This window comes from Kogia breviceps, chromosome 1, assembly GCF_026419965.1.
Source record: "Kogia breviceps isolate mKogBre1 chromosome 1, mKogBre1 haplotype 1, whole genome shotgun sequence".
Taxonomy (NCBI): domain Eukaryota; kingdom Metazoa; phylum Chordata; class Mammalia; order Artiodactyla; family Physeteridae; genus Kogia; species Kogia breviceps.
This window is the reverse complement of record NC_081310.1, coordinates 35065444-35086804: the sequence shown is the minus strand read 5'-3', so window position 1 is coordinate 35086804 and position 21361 is coordinate 35065444. Positions and strand designations below refer to the sequence as shown.

Here is a 21361-nt window from a genome sequence, read left to right as displayed (position 1 = left end):
TCTGTTTCTATTTTTTTTCCTTGTAATTAAAAAAATCTAAACGTCTGGTTATTTTTGATTAAATCTCAGCTATTGTGTATACAATTTTGTGTAGATACTTTTAGCCTCTGGGCAATTTATCTTCTCCCAGAGAGGATTTATTTTTGCTTTTTTGGCAGACAGTTAGGCTAGAGGTATATCCCCTTAATCCAACCAGGGAGTTAGATATTCAAAGGTTCAGTAATTTTAAGGGCTGGCCTATTTTTAGTTTACTCTTACTCTTAGGGTAGAAACATCAGGGATCCCAGCTGAAAACTTGGGAGTATTTACCAGGGTTCCTCCTCATTGTCAGTCCACTCCAAGTTTTATTCCTCCAGCTCAGTGAGACAGCTAAAATTTCCGCACAGTTTATCAGCCCCCCAAATACCCCTTTTTGCATGTAGAATTGATCTATAAATTTATAAAAGAAAATCTATAAAGGAAAATAATCCCCAAATATCAGACCTACTTCTTTTGGTTTTTCTACTTTCTCTTCACTGCCTTTATAAAAGCTCTTACATGTTTTCAGATAGATTTAAGAAATATTTTTATTGCTGTTCTTATTATCCTCATTTTCCATGTGATAAAATAAAAGTTCATAGAGATTAAGTAACTTGGTGAAGGTCACATGGCTAGTGGGTGTTCGTTCTGAGATTTCAATGGAAACGTATCTACTCTCACCAATATTTCACACAGCCTCTGCTTCAGTCAAAATAGTGACCATAGAAATCACAATAATACATTTTCATTATACAATTTACAGATAGTAAAGCTCAAGATATTCTTATTGACAGGTGGAACATGGACTTGAAAATTTAAGAATAATGTTTAAAAACAAAGCCCTGTGTTGTGGAGGTATCCTTAATTGGCATACTTTTGCTTAAGTTTGTAAATCAATGCAATTCCTTTCAGAATTAGATGGCAGGTACAAATAATGAATGAAAATTTCTTATGCTAGAGAGTACTAATTTCCCCTATTGTCAAATTACTTCTTTATCTTTAGTTCTTTTACTAAAACTACCGATTTTTATCTGGACACATGGCCATCTAGCAGATGACTAGACTTTTAAGACTTCTTTGAAGCTAGGTATGGCAACATCTATGTTCTGCAGCTAGGTATGGCAACATCTATGTTCTGTGCTAATGATCATTTAGCAGAAGTTACAGTTGCTCTTTAAAGAGATGCCTGTGACCTCTTGATATTTTCCCCTTTCCAATTGACTGGTATGTAGAAGTGGTTGCAGGAGATGGAGGAAACATCTTGGATCTGATGTAGGAAACTGTGATGAGATTACTAGAGCAACAAAAGAGCTGACACTAGTCTACGTATACTTGGATTGTTAAATGAGAGAGAAATGAGCTACTATTTTGTTTAAGCCATAATTATATTTGGGTCTTTCTTATACTGTAGGAACTTCAGAAATACAACATTACCACCAAAGGAGAAAAATAGGTGGTAAAATTAGGCAAAAACAACTGAAAATTAAATGACTCTACTGAAATGGTGTTTTTGAAAGTTACAAATGAACTTTCAAATAGAATTTGATGTTTTGAAAGTGTTGAAGCACGGCAGACTAACCACAATGCCAACAAGGTGCACGTGGGAGAATACAGTTAGTAGTGGTGGGGAGCGTGGGGACAGGAACTACAAGTTCCATCCACAAGCAGTCAGTTCTGCTCAGTTGCTACCAGGCAGAAACGCAGGTTCAGGGTAGCCTTATCTTCTCCCCCTATCAAATAATTGGAAATACAGATACTTATGCGAAAACTCTTAAAATTTAAATTTGGCAATTGCGACACACTGCTAGCTGTCAATCTAATATTGTTGTCCCCTTTTTGCCCAATAAAAAAAATGCCAAGCATCTCTTGCAACTGATGGTGGCAGTGTGACAGTTCAGGTCATTGGGAGGTATAAGATGAATCACCGGTTGGGATTTTGAAGAAAGCTTTGTAAAATTAGGTTGACCCAGGCGACACCTTTTGCCCTTTACGTTTTTCTTTCTCCTTGGTATTAACACTGTAAAAATGCTGAAGGTAATCAGAAAACACAAATAAGGATACAAGCCACATGCTAAGTATGATGGTATTATAAAGCCAATGATGCAATGAATATTTACATTCACACATCACTTCTCATATGTGACTATATCAAAAGATCAATTCTCTTGAGAAGAGATTATTAAGTCAAAAGAATATGCATTTCACATTTGGATGGAAATTACCAAACTGTTCTGAGATTGTAGTAATTTACACTCTTATCAGTAATGTAAGTGATTGCCTACTTCCTGCAACCTGGACAGAACTATGTAGTATAATCATTTTTGTTCTTTGTCAATTTGATGGATGGAAGCACTTTATCAATTCAATTTGTATCACTTTTTGGATGAGGCTGTGAAAATTTTATGTATGTGAGCCAAATAATTTTCTTCATGTACTTTGTCCATTTTCCTAGTGGGTTGTTTGGCTTTTCTTACGGATTTGTAAGGATTCTTTAGACAGAATTCATGCACCCTTTATATGTGATAAGTGCCATAAATATTTTATTACAGTTTGGCTTTTGACTTTGTTTATAGTGGTTTCGCCTTGTAAAAATATTTGTTTTTACATACTTTGTAAATCTTTTACGATTTTACTTTTACTTAGAATGATCTTACCTACCCCATGATTATATAGCAAATTCTTCTGCACTATTTTATCTAATCTTATTTATTATTATGGTTTTATTTTAAGCATTTGCCCCTTTGACCATCTGGAATTTATTTAGTGTAAAGAGTGGGATAGAAATAAAATTATTTTAAAAATTCCAGATGGCTCACCATATGTCGCCAAACCATTTAAGGAATATTCCATATTTTCATCACTATTAGTTAAAGCCAGTGATTCACTGTAAAATATTGCATGTTTTGGCAGTTATTTCTAGATGGTATTTTGTTCCATTTGTCTATCTATTCATTCCATGTGATTTTAATTACTGTAGCTATATTAATATCTTATAAGGCTAGTCCTCTCTCATTCTTCTTTGGTTAGAACTTCCTGGATATTCTTGCATGGTAACTTTTCTATATTAATTTTAAAATTAGGATGTCAATTTTGAAAAAAAAAAGCCCTATTGACATTTCAATGGGCATCTTGTTCCATGTATAGATTAATTTAGGAAAGAATTGGCACATTTACAATTTTGATTCTTTCCTAAAATATGGTTTATACCTTTCAATTTATTTTAAATTTTTTTGTGTCTTTCAGTAATATTTTCGAGTTTTCTTCATAGAAATACTGAATACATTTTAAAGTTTCTTTTTAGATCTTCCTTCCTTCCTTCCATCTATTCAATACATGACTTTATACAGCTAGAATTGGTTATTTTTTAACATCTTTATTGGAGTATAACTTTTACAATGGTGTGTTAGTTTCTGCTTTACAACAAAGTGAATCAGTTATACATATACATATGTTCCCATATCTCTTCCCTCTTGCGTCTCCCTCCCTCCCACCCTCCCTATCCCACCCCTCTAGGTGGTCACAAAGCACAGAGCTGATCTCCCTGTGCTATGTGGCTGCTTCCCACTAGCTATCTATTTTACATTTGGCAGTGTATATATGTCCATGCCACTCTCTCACTTCGTCACAGCTTACCCTTCCCCCTCCCCATATCCTCAAGTCCATGTTCTAGTAGGTCTGTGTTTTATTCCTGTCCTATCCCTAGCCTCTTCATGACATTTTTTTCTTAGGTTCCATATATATGTGTTAGCATACGGTATTTGTTTTTCTCCTTCTGACTTACTTCACTCTGTATGACAGACTCCAGGTCTATCCACCTCATTACAAATAACTCAGTTTCATTGCTTTTTATGGCTGAGTAGTATTCCATTGTATATATGTGCCACATCTTCTTTATCCATTCATCTGTTGATGGACACTTAGGTTGCTTCCATGTCCTGGCTATTGTAAATAGAGCTGCAATGAATATTTTGGTACCAGACTCTTTGAATTTTGGTTTTCTCAGGGTCTATGCCCAGTAGTGGGATTTCTGGGTGATATGGTAGTTCTATTTTTAGTTTTTTAAGGAACCTCCATACTGTTCTCCATAGTGGCTGTATCAATTTATATGCCCACCAGCGGTGCAAGAGTGTTCCCTTTTCTTCACACCCTCTCCAGCATTTGTTTCTAGATTTTTTGGTGATGGCCATTCTGACCGGTGTGAGATAATATCTCATTGTAGTTTTGATTTGCATTTCTCTAATGATTAATGATGTTGAGCATTCTATCATGAGTTTGTTGGCAATCTGTATATCATCTTTGGAGAAATGTCAATTTAGGTCTTCTGCCCATTTTTGGATTGGGTTGTTTGTTTCTTCGTTATTGAGCTGCATGAGTTGCTGATAAATTTTGGAGATTAATCCTTTGTCAGTTGCTTCATTTGCAAATATTTTCTCCCATTCTGAGGGTTGTCTTTTGGTCTTGTTTATGGTATCCTTTGCTGTACACAAGCTTTTAAGTTTCATTAGTTCCCATTTGTTTATTTTTGTTTTTATTTCCATTTTTCTAGGAGGTGGATCAAAAAGTATTTTGCTGTGATTTATGTCATAGAGTGTTCTGCCTATGTTTTCCTCTAAGAGTTTGATAGTGTCTGACCTGACATTTAGGTCTTTAGCCCATTTTGAGTTTAATTTTATGTATGGTGTTAGGGAGTGTTCTAATTTCATACTTTTACAGGTAGCTGTCCAGTTTTCCCAGCACCACTTATGGAAGAGGCTGTCTATTCTCCATTGTATATTCTTGTCTCCTTTACCAAAGATAAGGTGACCATATGTGTGTGGGTTTATCTCTGGGCTTTCTATCCTGTTCCATTGATCTATATTTCTGTTTTTGTGCCAGTACCATACTGTCTTGATTACTGTAGCCTTGTAGTATAGTCTGAAGTCAGGGAGCCTGATTCCTCCAGCTACATTATTCCTTCTCAAGATTGCTTTGGCTATTAGGGGTCTTTCCATACAAATTTTGAAATGTTTTGTTCTAGTTCTGTAAAAAAATGTCATTGGTAGTTTGACAGGGATTGCACTGAATCTGTAGATTGCTTTGGGTAATAGAGTCATTTTCACAATGTTGATTCTTCCAATCCAAGAACATGATATATCTCTCCATCTATTTGTATCATCTTTAATTTCTTTCATCAGTGTCTTATAATTTTCTGCATACAGGTCTTTTGTCTCCTTAGGTAGGTTTATTCCTAGATATTTTACTCTTTTTGTTGCAGTGGTAAATGGGAGTGTTTTCTCAATTTCACTCTCAGATTTTTCATCATTAGTGTATAAGAATGCCAGAGATTTCTGTGCATTAATTTTGTTCCTGCTACTTTTCCAAATTCATTGATTAGCTCTAGTAGTTTTCTGCTAGCATCCTTAGTATTCTCTATGTATAGTATCATGTCATCTGCAAACAGTGACAGCTTTACTTCTTTTCCTATTTGGATTCCTTTTATTTCTTTTTCTTCTCTGATTGCTGTGGCTAGAACTTCCAAAACTATGATGAATAAGAGTGGTGAGAGTGGGCAACCTTGTCTTGTTCCTGATCTTAGTGGAAATGGTTTCAGTTTTTCACCATTGAGAACAATGCTGGCCTTTATTATGTTGAGGAAAGTTCCCTCTATGCCTACTTTCTGCAGGGTTTTTATCATACATGGGTGTTGAATTTTGTCAAAAGCTTTCTCTGCATCTATTGAGATGATCATATGGTTTTTCTCCTTCAGTTTGTTGATATGGTATATCACGTTGATTGATTTGCATATATTGAAGAATCCTTGCATTCCTGGAATAAACCCCACTTGATCATGGTGTATGATCCTTTTAATGTGCTGTTGGATTCTGTTTGCTAGTATTTTGTTGAGGATTTTTGCATCTATGTTCATCAGCGATATTGGCCTGTAGTTTTCTTTCTTTGTGACGTCTTTGTCTGGTTTTGGTATCAGGGTGATGTTGGCCTCATAGAATGAGTTTGGGAGTGTTCCTCCCTCTGCTATCTTTTGGAAGGCTTTGAGAAGGATAGGTGTTAGCTCTTCTCTAAATGTTTGATAGAATTGGCCTGTGAAACCATCTGGTCCTGGGCTTTTGTTTTGTTGGAAGATTTTTAATCACATTTTCAATTTCAGTGCTTGTGATTGGTCTGTTCATATTTTCTATTTCTCCATGGTTCAGTCTCGGCAAGTTGTGCATTTCTAAGAATTTGTCCATTTCTTCCAGGTTTTCCATTTTATTGGCATACAGTTGCTTGTAGTAGTCTCTAATAATCTTTTGTATTTCTGCAGTGTCCAGTTACTTCTCCTTTTTCATTTCTAATACTATTGATTTTAGTCTTCTCCCTTTTTTTCTTGATGAGTCTGGCTAATGGTTTACCAATTTTGTTTATCTTCTCAAAGAACCAGCTTTTAGTTTTATTGATTTTTGTTATCATTTCCTTCATTACTTTTTCATTTATTTCTGATCTGATCTTTATGATTTCTTTCCTTCTGCTAAATTTGGGAGCTTTTTTTGGTTCTTCTTTCTCTAATTGATTTAGGTGCAAAGTTAGGTTGTTTATTCTAGATGTTTCCTGTTTCTTAAGGTAGGATTGTATTGATATAAACTTCCCGCTTAGAACTGCTTTTGCTGCATCCCCTAGGTTTTGGGTCGTCGTGTCTCCATTGTCATTTGTGTCTAAGTACTTTGTGATTTCCTCTTTGATTTCTTCCGTGATCACTTCATTATTAAGTAGAGTATTGTTTAGCCTCCATGTGTTTGTACTTTTTACAGATCTTTTCCTGTAATTGATATCTAGTCTCATAGCGTTGTGGTCGGAAAAGATACTTGATGCAATTTCAATTTTCTTAAATTTGCCTAGGCTACATTTGTGACCCAAGATATGATCTATCCTGGAGAATGTTCCATGAGCACTTGAGAAAAATGTGTATTCTGTTGTTTTTGGATGGAATGTCCTATATATATCGATTAAGTCCATCTTGTGTAATGTATCATTTAAAGCTTGTGTTTCCTTATTTGTTTTCATTTTGCATGATCTGTCCATTGGTGAAAGTGGGGTGTTAAAGTCCCCTACTATGATTGTGTTACTGTCGATTTCCCCTTTTATGGCTGTTAGTATTTGCCTTATGTATTGAGGTGCTCCTATGTTGGGTGCATAAATATTTACAATTGTTATATCTTCTTCATGGATCAATCCCTTGATCATTATGTAGTGTCCTTCTTTTTCTCTTGTAATAGCTTTTATTTTAAAGTCTATTTTGTCTGATATGAGAATTGCTACTCCAGCTTTCTTCTGATTTCCATTTGCATGGAATATCTTTTTCCATCCCCTCACTTTCAGTCTATATGTGTCCCTAGGTCTGAAGTGGGTTTCTTGTGGACAACATATATATGGGTCTTGTTTTTGTATCCATTCAGCCAGTCTGTGTCTTTCGGTGGGAACTTTTAATCCATTTACATTTAAGGTAATTATCAATATGTATGTTCCTATTACCATTTACTTAATTGTTTTGGGTTTGTTCTTGTAGGTCTTTTCCTTCTCTTGTGTTTCTTGCCTAGAGAAGTTCCTTTAGCATTTGTTGTAAAGCTGGTTTGGTGGTGCTGAACTCTCTCAGCTTTTGCTTCTCTGTAAAGGCTTTAATTTCTCCATCAAATCTGAATGAGATCCTTGATGGGGAGAGTAATCTTGGTTGTAGGTTTTTCTCTTTCATCACTTTAAATATGTCCTGCCACTCCCTTCTGGCTTGAAGAGTTTCTGCTGAAAGATCAGATGTTAACCTTATAGGGATTCCCTTGTGTGTTATTTGTTCTTTTTCCTTTGCTGCTTTTAATATGTTTTCTTTGTATTTAATTTTTGATAGTTTGATTAATATGTGTCTTGGCGTGTTTCTCCTTGGATTTATCCTTTATGGGACTCTCTGTCCTTCCTGGACTTGATTGACTATTTCCTTTCCCATATTAGGGAAGTTTTCAACTATAATCTCTTCAAATATTTTCTCAGTCCCTTTCTTTTTCTCTTCTTCTTCTGGGACCCCTATAATTCAAATGTTAGTGCATTTAATGTTGTCCCAGAGGTCTCTGAGACTGTCCTCAGTTATTTTAATTCTTTTTTCTTTCTTCTGCTCTGCAGTAGTTATTTCAACTATTTTATCTTCCAGGTCACTTATCCGTTCTTCTGCCTCAGTTATTCTGCTATTGATCCCATCTAGAGTATTTTAAATTTCATTTATTGTGTTGCTCATCATTGCTTGTTTCCTCTTTATTTCTTCTAGATCCTTGTTAAATGTGTCTTGCATTTTGTCGACTCTATTTCCAAGATTTTGGATTATCTTTACTATCATTATTCTGTATTCTTTTTCAGGTAGACTGCCTATTTCCTCTTCATTTGTTAGGTCTGGTGTGTTTTTACCTTGCTCCTTAATCTGCTGTGTGTTTTTCTGTTTTCTCATTTTGCTTATCTTACTGTGTTTGGGGTCTCCTTTTTGCAGGCTGCAGGTTCCTAGTTCCTGTTGTTTTTGTGTCTGTCCCCAGTGGCTAAGGTTGGTTCACTGGATTGAGTAGGTTTTCTGGTTGGGGGGGAATAATGCCTGTATTCTAGTGGATGAAGCTGGATCTTGTCTTTCTGGTGGGCAGGTCCACGTCTGGTGGTGTGTTTTGGGATGTCGGTAGCCGTATTATGATTTTAGGCAGCCTCTCTGCTAATGGATGGGACTGTAGTCCTGTCTTGCTATTGGTTGGGCATATGGTGTCCAGCACTGTAGGTTGCCGGTCGTTGAGTGAAGCTGGGTGTTGGTGTTGAGATGGAGATCTCTGGGAGATTTTCACTGTTTGATATTACTTGGAGCTGGGAGGTCTCTTGTGGACCAGTGTCCTGAAGTTGGTTCTCCTACCTCAGAGGTACAGCCGTGACGCCTGGCTTTTCGGAGGTCTGAGGTCTTCTGCCAGCATTCAGTGGGTGTTCTATAGGAGCAGTTCCACGTGTAGATGTATTTCTGATGTATCTGTGGGGAGGAAGGTGATCTCCACGTCTTACTCTTCCACCATCTTCGCTCCACCCAAAAGAGACATTGAATCGCTTTAGTTCACAGAAAGTGAGAAAAATTCATTTACTCCAAAGAAGATTTCTGCCTTATCTTCAAAATACAGAAAAATCCCTGGTGGTGACCGTGGCCAGCCACTCTCCTCAGGTGGTCAGCAGTGCGGGGCCCGGGCGTCAGGCCCGCCCAGCTGCAAAGCAAGCGTGCAAGGCCAGCTCACGGCACAAGCCACGGAGCCAGCAGGGCGGCGCGACCCGTCTGGCTCTGTGGGCCTGGAATTCTGCCTAGAATTGATTTTTGTGTAGGTTGTCAGGTAGGAATTTGTGTGTGTGTGTGTGTGTGTGTGTGTGTGTGTGTGTGTGTGTGTATTCCCATTGTCCTAGCACTTTTTATTAGACAGCCCATTATTTCTGATCTGATATATACTGCCAGTTCTGATCTTTATATTAGGTGTTTGTATATGTGTGGATCTGTTTCTAGGCTTTCTATTACAGTTTCACAGGTCTTGTCTTTCCTTGAGTGAGTAACGGATTGTCTAAAATTTGTTAGTTATATCTTCGTATGTTGGTCTTTTGCTCTTCCACATACATTTAGAATCAACTTGTCAAGATCTATGAAATTATCTGTTGGTATTTTTTATTATAACTGCATTGAACTTATTGATCAGTATTTCTCAGTAGGGGCTCTGGGGATTCTAGGTGGGATAATTTGTGACTAACACTGTTACAATTATTACTGAATATTAAGCATACTCCTGTAACATTAAATGCATTAATGGACATTAAAAGCTATACCAACCTGGAAGCAAGCTGGCAAGGGAGCTTGTGAGATGTAGACCATAGACGTCAGTTTTTGAGGCATAGAGAAATGTAAAACATAGTGAAGAATGGATTGGGAGCTGGAAGTCCTACAGTTAAGTAGATACTGTATGTCCTTATGTGATAGTTTATCCATTCCTTCTTTAGTTGGCTGAATTCCATTCATCAATGATTTCTTCAAGAAGGATTCATGGTAATGAACTTATGCTGAGTTTTTATGTTTTAGAAATGTTTTCTTATTTTTATAGTTGGATATAGTTTTAATGAGTATAAAATTCTTCACTCATAATTATTTTCTACTTAGGATTTGTAGGTTCTATTCTACTATATTTTAGAGTTGAATACTGAAGTGGAGAAATCTAATGCCACATTTATTTATTTTGTAATGTATAGGTGACTTTTTTTTTTGCTCAACTGCTCAAAGAATTCTTTAACTCTGAAGTTCCATAACTTTGTTAGGAAATGTCTTAATGTTTCATTCTGTATAACATATTTCTTGAAAAATTTTTACCATCAGTATATTTAATCAAGTTTTTTTTAGTTCTTATATTCTATCTTTGAATACTATTTTTCTGTCTGATTGTTTATTTTTCTTCAGGAATATTATCTATGCATATTTGCATTTCTTTCATCGATCTTCTATATCTATCATTGCTCCCTATTTTTTCAAACTGTTTCTTGTTGGTTTATATTTTATTTTGCTAACATTTTTCAACCCTTTACTCCTTGTTCCTTACTGGGTTATCAACAATATATATTTGCTCTTCCATTGGCCGCAATGTAGTTTTTTGCAATGGTTAATTTTTTCTTACACTTCCCATCATGCTTTGAAAGCTTCTTTTTTTTTCTTTTTGAAATTCTCTATTTTGCCATTTATTTTCTTGAACATATTAATCAGTTTTTAAAACATATATCTCACATCTATGTCAGATAACTTTAGTATCTAGATATCCTGATGTTCTCCTTCCATTGTCTATTTAAAAAAAATATTGGAGTATAGTTGATTTACAATGTTGTGTTAGTTTCAGGTATACAGCAAATCTCCTCCTAGAGTAATGAAAATAAAACAAAAATAAACAAATGGGGTCTAATTAAACTTAAAAGCTTTTGCAGAGCGAAGGAAACCATAAACAAAACAAAAAGACAACCCTCAGAATGCGAGAATATATTTGCAGAGGAAGCAACCAACAAGGGATTAATCTCCAAAATATACAAACAGCTCATGAAGCTCAATATCAACAAAAACAAACAATCCAATCAAAAAATGGGCAGAAGATCTAAATAGACATTTCACCAAAGAAGACATACAGATGGCCAGAAAACACAAAGCACATGAAAAGATGCTCAACATCACTAATTATTAGAGAAATGCAAAGCTTACTCTTCATGTGTTCCCATTATCCCATTATATATTCCCTGTGTGCTTATATCTTTAGATCTTTATTTTAAAAAGTTTTGGATTCATGAATATATTTACCATGATTTTCAACTACTCTGTAGAAACATTTTCTAAAATTTGATTTTCTTCTTTGTGGAAATTTCCAGTGTAGAATTCAGAATACCATGAATTCTTTATGGTTTGAAATAAATTTTTTATAATACAGGGTTCTCTGTGTGTGTGTGTTCCTCTACTCCACTCTGATCAACACAGATCATGAACTGTAGTGCTGATCATAATACAACTTGTCTTCTACCCTGACTGATGACAGACTTTTCTGTACAAGTATAATGTGACTAAGTATTTCCTCATTCCTTGGGGCCCCAGATATTTGAGGATGCCAAATGGGGTCAAGGGAAGATCCCACTACCAAGTTGGGAATTCACTTCCTATCATTCCAAATAAAGGATTATTAGTTTTGATCTTCATGGCGAGAATCTAGGGGGAAAAAACTGATTGGTCAGGTTTGTCCAAGGTAAAAAATTTTAGTTGTCTTCTTTTAGAAGCTTCCTGCACTCCCACAACTTTATATTTTCTTCTGCAAACTTTATTCGTTTTGGTAGCTCTTCCTCATCTGTTGTAGTCTGTGGTTATAGATGTTCATGTTTTGTTGAAGATGACATTTAAAAAATACATTATTCTTATTCTTTGGGGGGTGATTTTTAAGCAGTGAAGGAAAACTGTAGTGGTTTGCCACCATCTTAAATTTTGAAATTCATCCTGTTGAATGTACTTTGTATGATAATTTAATCACACAGTTATACCCACTGTGTATTATAAAGTAGAACTCTATACTCATCATATAGTTTAACTTCTGTTCATCATAGATATCACCATGAAAGGTACTGTACATCATAAAGAAAGAAAATTTATAATTTTTTCAAGGAAAATTTCTAGCTGGTTACCCCATTCTTTACCTTTTAAGACAAATTAGGAAATTAGAATTGAATTTTACTTACCTATTAAAATAACTGATCCTCTTCTCAGATATATTCTGGAACTCCTCAGGAATCCTAAGGTATCAGATATCAAATCTGTAATATATTTCTGATGAGAAATAAGCTGAGAATAAAAAAGGAAAAAAATTCTCTCACTTCTTGAAAAAGCACATGTGCTCTCTCCAGAGAGGCTTTCAGGGAAAAGAACTTGGTTGCTTATACCAAATCAGGGTCAGTTTAAAACTTCGGGGTTTCTGTGTATGAACATTATTCTTTTGCTTGCAGGTATTATTCAGCTTATTACCTGATATCCAAACTTTGGGTTTCCAACTTTTGCTTAACATCATTCCATCCCCATTTGTCTATTGTTGCAGTTTATGCTAGTTTTCAGAGAACCAGCTAATTTGGCCATGGAAAAGAAATTCCAGCTTTTCTTTTGGTGATCTGAAATGTTGTTCCTACCTTTACACTGCTTAAAGTAGGTAGGTTGGAGCAAGAAACGATAGATGAAAAATGTTGAGGAAAAGAGAGTGGAAAATTTTAATTTTCTCTTGTCTCAAGTTCTAACTATAATTGTTCATTAATCTTTCTTTATATTCCTTGCTCATCATGCTTTTCATCACTTTGGATATCCTTTAAAGTTCCTTCTATAACTCTTGTGGTAGTAAACCCTGAGGGGTCACTTACAAGATTGTTACAGATGTTGAGCACTACCAGCTCAAAACTGTAATGTTCATCCTTGAGCAAATATGATGTTGACCATTTTAATTTTGAGGCACAGATTTCTAATGTATGTTTACATGCCTGTGAAGTAGAAAAAGGTCAGTAAAAATCTATTCATCTGATGTTACATAAAGCACTGCGATTCTCAGCAAAACTAAGAAAAACAAAATCACAGGACTTACTTTAACTACTCTTGCCTCTGTATCTTCCAGAAACAGAATCAGAGGCACCAAGCCTCCGAAAACCACATCATTCAGCATCCATGTGTACTGACTCATGTCCCTGAGTAACTCACCAAAGTGTCGAATGGCCATACTCCGAATGCCTCCATTACTCTGAAATATGCACACAGAAAAGACCTCATTTGAGGATATTTATATATATGCACACACACTATATACTATATATACTATGTTTACATATATACACTATATAGTATATATATATTTATATGTATATATATTATATGTGATGTGTATATATGTATATATATAATTATTATCATTTATTTTTAGAAAAGATTCACTTTGTGTCTAAGAAGTCTAAGGGTCTAAGAAGATTCACTTTGGGTCTAAAATTGTCTTTTGATTTTAAAATAAGACTTGCTTACCAAAATTCAGATTATATTAAAGAAAATCCCCTGTGAAAAGTGAGTTTCTTAAATTTAGGAAGATAGTATTTAATAACATCCTAAAAATATAACATATAAAAATCTATATAACTTAGAGATGATTTCTATAATAATAGTTAGCGTAATGTGAACATGATGTCTTCAAATGCTGGAGGGCTTTGCAGAATTGGCAGTGAATACCAATGCAAGTTCTTTGCATAATGGCATAGTACTAGGTTTCCCAGGGCTTACTTATGCCAAATAGGAAGGTGATTGGATTATAAAGATTCTCCCAGAGAAAAATTGCAAGTCAGAGGAAGAAATTAATTTTTAAAAATATAATATCACCTTCAGTGTTTTTAAAAAGTTTATGATTCCATTTTGAAAATAATTCTTTACATGGACATGCCAACTAGTTATTAGCCATGTGAACTTGGCCAAATATTCATTTCAGTTTTCCTCAGTTTCCTTATACGTAAACTGGATAATAGCAATAGAGTCTGTTAGAGGATGATGTGAAATTGCCCGTGTAAATCCCTTAAAATAGTGCCTGGTACATAGTAAATGCTCAATACATTTTAGCCACTATTATTATTACTATTATTATCATTATGTCCTTATGAAAATCTTTTCTGCCACTGTTTCCTCTTTCTATAATTTAATAATATTGGGCCTCTTTTCAATGAAATCTGCAGAACTAAGTAGTTACAAATTTTGGCAAGATAATTTACTATGAAATAATTCTCTGGTTCACAAACACTCATCAGAGGAATCTTTAAAAACAAATAGATTTCCCATAGCATACCAAAATGTTCTTGTTTATTAAAATACTATATTACTGTCATCCAACTTTTCTGGAACACATTTACCATAAAAAATGAGAATTTTCAAAATGCACAACTTTCTGATGAAATACTTTCTAATTAAAGTTTTCTATGAAAATATATTCATTTGGGGCATTACACATGTCAACTCTAATACCCATAATATGCCTGCTATTCACTCTATTTTACAGATGATGCACTAAGAGACTAAACCACCTGCTCAAGATTTCACAGCTAGTCAGTGGCAGCACAGGGATTTGAACCTAGGGAGTCCAGATTCATGGTTAACAAACACAGCCACTAAACTATAATTCCTCTTTCATCTAAGAACAGAGGCTACATTTTGATTCTCTTTTCCTATGGGCAGACTTTTCCAGGTTCTCATAGTGTAGTTTAAAAACAAACAAACAAATATAGAGCTTACTTGATTAATATTATTATCTCTGGGGAAAAAAAAAGGTAGGTCTGCACAAAATGACTGCCTTTTGTTGACTTATTCTGGGATGTAATAGCATTGCCTTACCTGGGGCTTCAGCTTAATGATAAAACCTAATGATCTCACATATCTAACTGTGTAACTCACATGATCCATCAGAGGACAGTAGCTGCAAGCAATTCTGGTACACAGGGAGGAGTAGGTCACCTTGTCCAGTTTGCCTAAAAGTCTTCGAAGGGTCATCAAGGCCCGAATTACAACAGTCTTGTCTTGGGAAAGGAAGGCATCCAAGATGGATATTAATAAGCTGCAGACATTTTCTATCTACATATAAAAGGAAGAAAACGGTGGGATTTAAGAACTAGAAGGAGACTTGAGGTAGCATCTGGTATGCACACCTCTGAGTTTGGGCAGAATGCAGTGATGTGCTGGAGCTAGCTTACAAGAGTCAATTGCCAAATTGTCAAAAATTTTGCAAGCTGATCATTAAAAAAAGTCACTATTTGGGGCTTCCCTGGTGGCGCAGTGGTTGAGAGTCCGCCTGCCGATGCAGGGGACACGGGTTCGTGTCCTGGTCCGGGAAGATCCCACATGCCGCGGAGCGGCTGGGCCCGTGAGCCGTGGCTGCTGAGCCTGCGCATCTGGGAGCCTGTGCTCCGCAGTGGGAGAGGCCACAACAGTGAGAGGCCCGCGTATCGCAAAAAAAAAAAAGAAAGAAAAAAAAAAAGTCATTATTAAAAATTAAATTTTATACATTTAGAAATAAAAACAATGGTAATAAATACTCAAGACATCACTTCCTGTTCTTTTGCTACATTTTGCTCTTTTATGCCTTTGAGGTTATTTATATGTATTGTATCTGTATGGTGGGGATATTAAATAATGATGTGCTACTGTGCATCTCCTCCGAAATCCATGTCTACTGATGTCCCTTTGATAGATTGAAATCATCCATAGTGGGAGTATTTACGCCAGAGAAATTGGTCTTATTTTCACAGAGCTGCTTGTTTAAACATTTACCAACACACCATTGGCAGCATAACCTCGAAACTAGGTTACAATGACCTGTTTGGGTATGAGAGCCACTGAGCTGCTGAGCTAGGTCATGGGCATCAATTGCAGATCAGAGGCAAGCAGAATATCAGGAAATTAAAGCATGAAAAGGAGACACCAAAGGAGTGAAAGAAAGGCTGGAAAGAAAGGAAGTAAAAGAAATAAATACTATTTGCCAAATAACAGCCAGAGGACACTTGTGTCTGGCTGGAGTCTTTACCAATAGATAGTACGTGAAACCTCAATCCAGATCCCTCTCCACTGTTTCTCTCCCACTTTCCTAGACAACTCTGTCACATTGTTAATCGCATTGCTAAGAGGACTAGAGAAGGCAATAAATAACTTTCTGTTTGCAATACATACTATTGACTTGTATGATTTATCTAAAGCAAATAAACTATGGTTCATTTCGTTCTAAATGCACAATGAGTGCCCACTGACAGGCTTTAAGCTTTCAGAGACTATGCTTAATGGATATACTAGGATTTATTATTAAATTTATTATTAAATCAGTAATAATTTATGGAATATCTACAGTCTCAGCATTGTGCAAGCTACTTTGAAATTTACAAAAGAATTATAACACATAGGTATATGCATTGACACACTCTTCCTGGAAGGCAAGAAGTATTCACATGACTTAGTGGGAAATGATATAGGACAGTAGTTCTCAAGTTCAACCTGCATTAGAATTACCTGGAGGAATTTTGAAAACATAGATTGATGGGCACAACCCCCATGATTTCTGATTCCATGGGCCTGTGATAGGGCCTGACAGTGTGCATTTTTAACAAATTTCCAAGAGACTCTGATGCTGTTGGTTCAAGAGTTTTAGGTAGAGAGCCATAAATATGAAATATTATATAAGCAAGTGCTTATAGTTGGTGTGGCCCTGAAAGGGATGAGGCTGCTAGAGACCAGAATATCCAGTGAAATTTGACTTGAGCTGATCATTGGAAAATAAGAAAAATGTGAATGGGTGAAGGAGGAAAGTGGTCTAAAGGAAGAAAAAGCTTGAGCGAGTGCTCTGAGACAGGAATTAATGTGTACGCATGTGTGTATGTTGGAGTGGAAAATAATGTGTGTGTGGTTTAGGGTGTAACAAGAGTGTTCATGTAGGGCAATGCTGATAAATTCTGAGTGTAATGAGTGATTTTCTGGGAAAAATATAAATAAGGTGATAAAGCCAATAAATTGACTTAACACATCATTTCCATTCAACCCAGTTTCCTTATTGATAAAACACTCAGCTTTGGTATTGTGTTAGTGATGTATAAACTAAAAAGTAATCAATGTTTTGTCAGTAAGGATACTGAGTTATACCAAATCTCAGATTATGACTTCGATGGTGCTGGCAGACACAAATCACACACACACATACCTCATTGATAACTGGTGCCATGCTGGCAATTTTCTGAAGGCTCAGTTTGCTAACTGCAGGATCAGAGTCATTGACCCAGTTTCTGAAGAGAACCAAAAATTCTTCTGGGAATGGGTCCTTGAAGAAATTATTGAGAAGCTAAAAGAAAACAATTAAATTCATAGGCAGAGTAATGGCCAGGCATTGTTTTTGCTTCAGTCATAAAAATCAAGACATTTTCAGTAAAACAAACACAAATCACACTAAAACTCTAAATACTTACACATATTTTTACATATATTTCTGTGCCCATAAAGGGAAGGGGAAGTAGCAGATGGAATAGGAAATACATGCTTTGTTTTATATATATGATGAAAGAAATTTTCACATGTGTAATAAAAGAGTTTATGTTAACTTTTTATACTTTTATGTTGCCTCATCTTTCTCTTAGAGACCTGGAAAACCTTGGTGCCTAAGAGCATTAATATGTTTACTTATTCATTTTCTACCATATAATGCATACAATAGTCTTAAAATTATGATATCAACACATATAACATCAGTAAACCTCCTGAGGAAAAATAAATATTTCTTTACAGATTTTTTTTGTCCTTGCAATTTATCTCACTAAGGATGTACAAAGCACAGTGTTCATATGTTACTCGATCTTTCACAAATCTGTGGGGTGTGTATATGTGTGTGTGTGTGTGTGTGTGTGTGTGAGAGAGAGAGAGAGAGAGAGAGAAAGAGAGAGAGAAGCATACAATTCACTGAGAAAGACACTAAGATCATAATAGTTAAATAGGTAAAGATCAGGTTGTTCGTAATATGGAACTTTAATTTATAAATAATAATATTTTTTAAATGTTCAAACTCTCTAAAATTTTAAATAATAAGTACAAATCAAATCACCCCACAGGACATCACGTCTGCCTCTCACATTGGAAAGCTTGTTTATGGTGGCAAGAGTGCCGTGGGGTAAGCATACCCATGAGCTGTGTGGGGAGCTCTGATTGGCACCGCTTTCCAGATAGCGGTTTGGCATTAAAAATCCTTAGCCTTGAGAATGTTTATATCCTTTGGTTATTATTTCAGATTCTTGGAATCTGTTAGAAGAAAATAATCTAAAACACCAAAAGAAAGAAGATTTAGGCACACAGATGTAAACTTGATTACTATTTATATCAGTAGAACTTGATTGCTATTTATATCAGTAGAAAACTAGAAATAACAAATATATATAAATAAGTGGCATAGGCATTGGTAATACTATCTTAGGTATCACTGGCTGATAAGACCAAAATAAGGTAAAATGCATAGATTGTGTGTTCAGAACAACAAAAGGCCAAGGGACCTCACAGTTGAACTGGAAAGTTGATGATTGCCCAGAAATTCTAAACAGAGATAGTGATGGGAGAGTGTGGTCATTGCTGAGTTCCTGGAAAAACAGGCATGCCAATCTCCAGTAGCAGGAAGCATTACATTCATGATGAGAGAGGCAACTAGGTTTCCATCAGGTATATTAATGATGCTTACATAAATCTTACATAGTTTGTAAATTTCTTTTAAATGTAGCATTTTATGGGAGGGATTTTGTATCTCATGTTTAGACCTATTTGGTGTTTGTACATACTTAAAGGGTAGTACAATAAAAATAATGAGTCACATAATAAAATAATGAGACGTTCAAATGGATTAAGCAAGTTAGAAAAATACTGGTGATTTGCTACTGCAATGTTAAGTTAAACATGTATCCTTGTGAAAGCTTTAGAAGTATATAGTATAGTGTGTGGGTATGGCTTTTATAGTTTATTAACTATTTTGACATGAAGTTTGAAATCTCAAACTTTTGGAAATATTTGGCATCGTACCTTAGATCAATACTTCCTTAGTATATATTACTTTTATGGAAAATTAGATTTGACTCAGATAATTTCAATTTATAGAACTTTTTACATGCCTTTTGTAAGCAAAAGTACTGCCTCAATTTGCTTGACTCTAGTATGGCATTCCAATATTTGATGTAATATTCATATACAAAGTAATATAGTTCTATATCTTCATGTTACCCAGTTATTTAGCCCATTCCTTTTTTCCCCTAGACAGTCTGAAGTATTGTTTAGACACTAGATGTTACCTACCACCTTTAGTAAACTTAATTATCCCTATATACTTTAAGAAGCTTGTAGAGAAATATGAAGTAGGACTACAAAAATAATTAGTTTGTACAAATCCACACCCCCTACGAAACTACAAAGGCCAACTCCTGAAACAGTCTAAAGGGACAACCCTCTCATAACTCAGATCTATCTTCGGCTTACGCCCTTCAGCTTCAGATATCTGTTATTGTCTTAACTTTTGGTAAGAATCAATATTCAGAGAGGGAGACAAAATGTTAGAGAGTTGATTTAAGTTTGGATAAGGAAAGGGAATGAGAAGTTTGTTGTTCACAGTGTCGTAATAAAACTCACTTCAGTGAGGAATATTATTGTGATGACATTGTCTTCTGACCTTCTAGGACCTTCCATTGAGAGCTTGTAGAGATAATGCAAGGTGTCTGGAAACTGTGGAAAGTTATGGTCACTGAGAGTTCTGTAAAGAAGAATAAAGCACTGAATTAGCAAAGAAGATGAAAACACTTTCTGCATCAGCAAATGCTAATGGTAGAAAAGAGGGAAACATTATCCTCATATTTTGTATCACCAGATAAAAAGAAAGATATTCTTGAATATTCCTTAATCCAAGGTAAACTGCAGGCTCATTATGAATTCTATGCAGAGTCTGCAGAATTATATATGCCAGGATCACTGATAACATCTCTTTCCTTAACATCACTCCTCTTTCTTATCTCTCCTATCCTGTGCCACAGTACACACTGCCCTGTATTACCACAAGTTCCCATCCATGCCTGACCAAATGGAAAAAACATAAATAGTGCAAAATAAATATCTTGGCAATCCAAGATGGCCACACAGGTCACCTTTGTGATTTTAGACCAAGTCCTTCCTTTGAATGATATAATGCAGAAGAGAATATGGGGCTATCCTGGATTATTAAAGAGAAGAGGTGGTGAGGCCTGATTCACTGAGCCATTCCCTGAGCCATTCCTTATAACACACTTGGGCAGTGACCAGACTCACAGCTGTCCTGCCATGCTGGCCTAGACCAGATTGGCAGGACTGGGAAGGGTGATGTAACAGAGATTCCATTTGAAGACTCCAGGCGATGAAGCACTAAAGTAGTGCTTCTTAAATTTGAATGTGCATACAGATCAACTAGGTATCTTGCTAAAATGTAGATTCTGATTCAGTGGGTTTGGAGTGGGCCTTGAGATTCTGCATGTTTCACTCCCAGGTGATGCTGTTGCTGCTGATGTGTGGACTACACTTTGAGTAAGAAGATTCAAATGTACTAAGGTACTGAGGATAGAATGACTCTGTCTGCACGGTAGAGACGTATTACACTTTTACAAAATAAGATGTGTTCTTGAAATCTATGTGCAAATAAAATGTTGGTTTAAAAGCACCAAAAGCCCAGAAAGCATATAGACTGTACTTTCTGAGTCAGTCACAACTTCAAATGGTCTATTATGTTGTCAAGGCCATGTATTGTGATTCTTGATCAGAAAATCTGATTCCTATAATCAGAAGCTTGCTATTCACTAATGAGCTAACTAGAAAAACAACAGCAACAACAACTTTGTGGTACAAGGAAAATAAAAGTCCTCTTCTATTATACTTTCCCAAATTTGTCTCATTGGGTACAGGTTTTTACCAGACCTCTTTAAAGTGGGAGCACATGTCTGATGCCTGCAGAGGAGGAATCAGTTAACAACAGAGGAAGGAAAAAGCAGATTCACCTCTAGTTCTCCATATCTGAGAGAGAAACCTGTTCTGTGGAGGGAGAATAATTTGGTATCTATATCACTAGGTAAGAGAGCAAGGCAAGGAAAAGTAAAAGCCCCCAAAATAAGTGAAAAAGTAGAAGTCAAATGGCAAGTCAGATCATTAGGAGAGATTTGGAAGTTGGAGTGGATATTGACTGTGTTCCCACAGTGGCTTAGTTGAAGAAAGATGAAACAGGTGGGAAAGAGA

General features: G+C 35.8%; 1 protein-coding gene across 1 annotated transcript in view; it reads right to left on the bottom strand.

Annotated features, from left to right (window-relative positions):
- The window catches only part of MROH9 (maestro heat like repeat family member 9), an 85321-nt gene that overhangs the window by 5865 nt on the left and 58095 nt on the right, over nucleotides 1-21361 (bottom strand). The window contains exons 13-18 of the mRNA XM_067024521.1: nucleotides 19739-19859; nucleotides 17289-17426; nucleotides 15002-15178; nucleotides 13167-13319; nucleotides 12949-13065; nucleotides 12283-12385 (exon numbers count right to left, since the gene is read on the bottom strand). Coding sequence (XP_066880622.1) covers nucleotides 12283-12385; nucleotides 12949-13065; nucleotides 13167-13319; nucleotides 15002-15178; nucleotides 17289-17426; nucleotides 19739-19859 — 809 coding nt within the window. The remainder of the gene's footprint in view (nucleotides 1-12282; nucleotides 12386-12948; nucleotides 13066-13166; nucleotides 13320-15001; nucleotides 15179-17288; nucleotides 17427-19738; nucleotides 19860-21361) is intronic.